The sequence below is a fragment of the Onychostruthus taczanowskii genome, unplaced genomic scaffold (genome assembly GCF_017590055.1).
Source record: "Onychostruthus taczanowskii isolate IOZ18803 unplaced genomic scaffold, ASM1759005v1 scaffold3, whole genome shotgun sequence".
Lineage (NCBI taxonomy): Eukaryota > Metazoa > Chordata > Aves > Passeriformes > Passeridae > Onychostruthus > Onychostruthus taczanowskii.
In genome coordinates, this window is record NW_024500349.1 from 25,595,577 (window position 1) to 25,600,492 (window position 4,916).

Consider the following 4,916-nt stretch of genomic DNA (forward strand, 5'->3'; position numbering starts at 1 on the left):
GGAGCGGGGCACCGGGCGCGGCCCCTGCCGGTGCCGCTCAGCGCCGCGCCTCCTCGCCAGCCCCGCACCGCTCCCGGTGCTCCCCCGGGCCCGCGGTCCCGATGCCAACCCGGGCCCCGGCATCGGTCCCAATCCCATCCCCGCTCCCGATCCCGGCCCCGGTCCCAATCCCATCCCCGATCCCGGTCCCGGTCCCATTCCCATCCCCGATATCGATCCAATCCCCGATCCCGGTCCCGATCCAATCCCCGATCCCCATCCAGATCCCGCTCCCGATCCCGATCCCGGTCCCGTTCCCATCCCCGATATCGATCCAATCCCCGATCCCGGTGGCAATCCCATCCCCGCTCCCGCTCCTGATCACGGTCCCGGTCCCGTTCCCATCCCCGATATCGACCCAATCCCCGATCCCGATCCCGATCCAATCCCCGGTCCCGATCCCGGTCCCGATCCAATCCCCGATCCCGTCCCGATCCAATCCCCGATCCCGATCCCATCCCCGCTCCCGATCCCGGTCCCATTCCCGTTCCCATCCCCGGTCCCGATCCAATCCCCGATCCCGGTCCCAATCCCATCCCCGATCCCGCTCCCGCTCCCGATCCCGGTCCCGTTCCCATCCCCGATATCGATCCAATCCCCGATCCCGGTCTCGATCCCGGTCCCATTCCCTTTCCCATCCCCGATCCCGATCCCGATCCCGGTCCCATCCCCGATCCCGATCCCGGTCCCATCCCCGATATCGATCCAATCCCCGATCCCGCCCCCTTTTCCGTTCCGATTCCCATTCCCGATCCCGTCCCCGTTCCCCGCTCCCGCTACCCGTCCCGACCCGGTCCCGGTCCCATTCCCGTTCCCATCCCCGATATCGACCCAATCCCCGATCCCGTTCCCATCCCCGATCCCGGTCCCGATCCAATCCCCGATCCCGGTGGCAATCCCATCCCCGCTCCCGCTCCTGATCACGGTCCCGGTCCCGTTCCCATCCCCGATATCGACCCAATCCCCGATCCCGGTTCCGGTCCCATTTCCGTTCCCATCCCCGGTCCCGATCCAATCCCCGATCCCGGTGGCAATCCCATCCCCGCTCCCGCTCCTGATCACGGTCCCGGTCCCGTTCCCATCCCCGATATCGACCCAATCCCCGATCCCGGTTCCGGTCCCATTTCCGTTCCCATCCCCGGTCCCGATCCAATCCCCGATCCCGGTGGCAATCCCATCCCCGCTCCCGCTCCTGATCACGGTCCCGGTCCCGTTCCCATCCCCGATATCGACCCAATCCCCGATCCCGGTTCCGGTCCCATTTCCGTTCCCATCCCCGGTCCCGATCCAATCCCCGATCCCGGTCCCAATCCCATCCCCGATCCCGCTCCCGCTCCCGATCCCGGTCCCGTTCCCATCCCCGATATCGATCCAATCCCCGATCCCGCCCCCTTTTCCGTTCCGATTCCCATTCCCGATCCCGTCCCCGTTCCCCGCTCCCGCTACCCGTCCCGACCCGGTCCCGGTCCCATTCCCGGTCCCGGTCCTGATCCAATCCCCGATCCCGCCCCCCTTTCCGTTCCCATTCCCATCCCCGTTCCCGTCCCCGTTCCTCGATCCCGATCCAATCCCCGATCCCGATCCCGTTCCCGTCCCCCGATCCCGATCCCGTTCCCGTTCCCGGTCCCGTTCCCGGTCCCGATCCCGTTCCCGATCCCGTCCCCGGTCCCGGTCCCGGCCCTCTCTGACCTCTCCCGCCCGGCGCCGCGCACGGGCCGCCACCGAGGCGCGCAGTTACGACGTCACCGCTCCGCGCCCGCTCGCTGTTGGCCGCTCTGCTGCGTCATCACTCGGCGCCGGCGCCGTTTCCGTGACGGGGCGGGAGCGCGGCCGCCATCGGCGCCGGAGCCCCCAAGGGAGCCCCCGGCCCCCCGCTCCCCCCGTTACCCCCGGGCCCGCACCCCGGCAGGGCTCGCAGCGGCACTCGGCGATGCGGGGCAGCAGCGCGGGCCGGGGGCGGCCGCGGGGGCACGGCAGGAGCAGCGCCCGCACGGGCCGGGCGGGATCCAGCCGGTAACTGCAGCACTCGCACAGCGACCGCACGAACGGCTCCTGCGGACAGCGGGTCACGGCGGCGGGGACAGCCCGGGGAGACCGGGGAGCCCCGGGCACACCGGACAGCCCGGACACACCGGACAGCCCAGACACCGGACAGCCCCGGAGAGCCCCGGAGAGCCCCGGGCACACCGGACAGCCTGGAGATTCCCAGACACACCGGACAGCCCCGGAAAGCCCCGGAGAGCACGGACAGCCCCGGGCACACCGGACAGCCCCGACACCGGACAGCCCCGGACACACCGGAGAGCCCCGGACACACCGGACAGCCACGGACACACCGGACAGCCACGGAAAGCCCCGGAGAGCACGGACAGCCCCGGACACCGGACAGCCCCGCCAGTCCCGGACACCCCTACAGCCCGGACAGCCCCGGACATCCCAGACACAGCGGAGAGCCCCGGAGAGCCCCGGGCCGTGCAGAGGCGGCTCCGGGGGCAGCAGGCGGGGCTGGGGTCCCCCCGCGCCCCCCGTACCTGGGCGCTGACGGCGGTGCGGGAGCGGCACGCCCCCGCGCAGTAGGTGACACGGACGCCCCGCAGGACACACGCGCCCTTGGCGATGGTCCGGAGCGCCGTGAGGAGCCGGCACGGCCCGGGGGGCTCCTCTGCACCGGGGGGGGACGGACACGGCGTCACCGGGGGGCTGCCGGGGCCGCCCCTCCCCGGGGCCCCGGGTGCGGGGGTCTCACCTGGCCACTCGTCCCGGCACACGGGGCAGCAGCTCCCGGGCTCCCGCACCGGCTCCGAGCCCTGCGGGGACCCCCAGGCTCAGCCCCTGCCCGCGGGGACCCCCCGCGCCCCCCGGAGCCCCCCGGAGCCCCGCACCTCCGGGCAGGTGAGCGCGGGGCAGGAGGTGGCGCAGGTGACGCGTCCCTCGGAGCAGCGACAGGTCCCGCACGGCTCCTGCCACTCGCTGCCGGCCTGCGGGGACCCCGAACAATGGTCAGGGACCCCCAGGGGGTCAGGGACCCCCCCCCCGGCCCCCCGCCCTGCTCACCGCTCGCAGCGCCCCGCGGTGCCGGCAGCCGCAGCCCCCCGCGCTCACGCAGTGCCCGGAGCCGTTCCGGTACCGGCCGGGGGCGCAGGCGCAGCGCGGGGGGGGCGAGGGGGTCCCGACAGCGCCGGGGGTCGTGGGGGCCGCGGGCATCCCGGGGGTGCTGGAGCTGCCCGGAGTCACGGGGGTCCCGGAGGTTCCGGGGGTCCCCCCGCAGGTCCCGGGGGGCTCGGCCAGGTCCTGGCAGCTGCGCTCGCAGGCGGGGCCGGGCTCCAGCCACACCTCGCCCGGGGGGCAGCTTGGGGCCACCGGGAACGGCACTGGGGACGCACCGGGAACGGGAAGGGCACCGGGAATGGCACCGGCACCGCTCTGCTCCCGGCCCTCCGCCCACCAGCCTCCCTCCCTCCCTCCACCCCACTTCCCTCTCCCATCCCTCCATCCCTCCGTCCCTCTCTCCCGTTCTCCCACCGCTCCGTTCCCCGTTCCCTCCTCCCCCGTTCCCTCCATGCCTCCTTTCCCCCGCTCCCCCTGTGTCCTCCCCGGTGTCCCCGCTCTCACCGGGGCACGCCTGGGGGTTACACGCCGCCGTCTCCTCCCCGGGGCTGTCCCCGCAGCGCGGCCCCGCCGCGGGGCCCTCCCGGCACTGCCGCTGCCGCCTCCGGGTGCCGCCGCCGCAGCTGCGGGAGCAGCGCGACCAGGGGGACCAGGGGGACACGGCGGGGGACAGGGCGGGCTCGGGAGAGAGGGGGGGCAGGGGGGACAGGGGGGACCAGGGGGCCGTGGGGACGGCGGGCGTCGCGGTTCCCGGGGAGGGACACGCCAGCTCTGGGCAGGTCAGGGTCCCGTTCTCGCAGGTGCTGCACCGGGGGGTGACACGCGTGTCACCGTCACCGCACGTGGGGCCCTGCCGTGTGGCACCGCCACCGTGCCTGTCCCGCCCTGTCCCCCGTGCTCGTCCCAGTCCCACTGTCACAGTGCCCGTCCCACTGTCACCGTGCCCGTCCCACCCTGTCGGGGGGTGACACGCGTGTCACCGTCACCGCACGTGGGGCCCTGCCGTGTGGCACCGCCACCGTGCCTGTCCCACCGCCACCGTGCTCGTCCCTGTCCCACTGTCACCGTGCCCGTCCCACTGTCCCCGCGTTCGTCCCGCCCTGTCCCCCGTGCCTGTTCCACTGTCACAGTGCCTGTCCCACTGTCCCCGGGCCCGTCCCACCCTGTCCCCCGAGCCCGTCCCACTGTCACCGTGCCCGTTCAACCCTGTCCTCCGTCTCAGTCCCACTGTCCCCCGTGCCTGTCCCACTGCCACCGTCCCAGTCCCACTGTCCCCGTGCCCATCCCACTGTCACCATGCCCGTTCGACCCTGTCCTCCGTCTCAGTCCCACTGTCCCCGTGCCCGTCCCACTGTCCCCGAGCTCATCCCACCCTGTCCCCCGTGCTGGTCCCACTGTCCCCGTGCCCGTCCCACTGTCACAGTGCCGGTCCCACTGTCACCGTGCCGGTCCCACTGTCCCCGTGCCTGTCCCACTGTCACCGTGCCCAACCTTCCCAGTCCCACTGTCACCGTGCCCGTCCCGCTGCCACCACCGTGCCTGTCCATCCCCCCGGCCCCCTGCCACCCCCCGGTGTCTGTCCCCGAGTGACGGTGCCCACCCGCGTCCCCAGCCGTGTCCCCCCCGCGGTGCCACGCACCAGTTGTGACACCCGACGCGGGTCACGCTCCCCGGGGACACCTCGCGGCTCCCGCTGTCCCCGCCGGGGGTCCCGCAGCGGCAGCGGCTCAGGGGGACGCAGCGCCCGTCCTGCAGCAGCTGCCCGGGGG

The 4,916-nt window shown here is 73.6% G+C and overlaps 1 protein-coding gene across 1 annotated transcript in view; it reads right to left on the reverse strand.

Moving 5' to 3' along the window:
- The window catches only part of TBRG4 (transforming growth factor beta regulator 4), a gene marked incomplete at its 5' end in the record, with an annotated part of 15,772 nt that extends 11,946 nt beyond the window's left edge, over nt 1-3,826 (reverse strand). The window contains 5 exons of the mRNA XM_041408574.1: nt 1,927-2,091; nt 2,571-2,846; nt 2,922-3,017; nt 3,094-3,410; nt 3,652-3,826. Coding sequence (XP_041264508.1) covers nt 1,927-2,091; nt 2,571-2,846; nt 2,922-3,017; nt 3,094-3,410; nt 3,652-3,826 — 1,029 coding nt within the window. The remainder of the gene's footprint in view (nt 1-1,926; nt 2,092-2,570; nt 2,847-2,921; nt 3,018-3,093; nt 3,411-3,651) is intronic.
- Between the last annotated feature and the right edge of the window lie 1,090 nt (nt 3,827-4,916).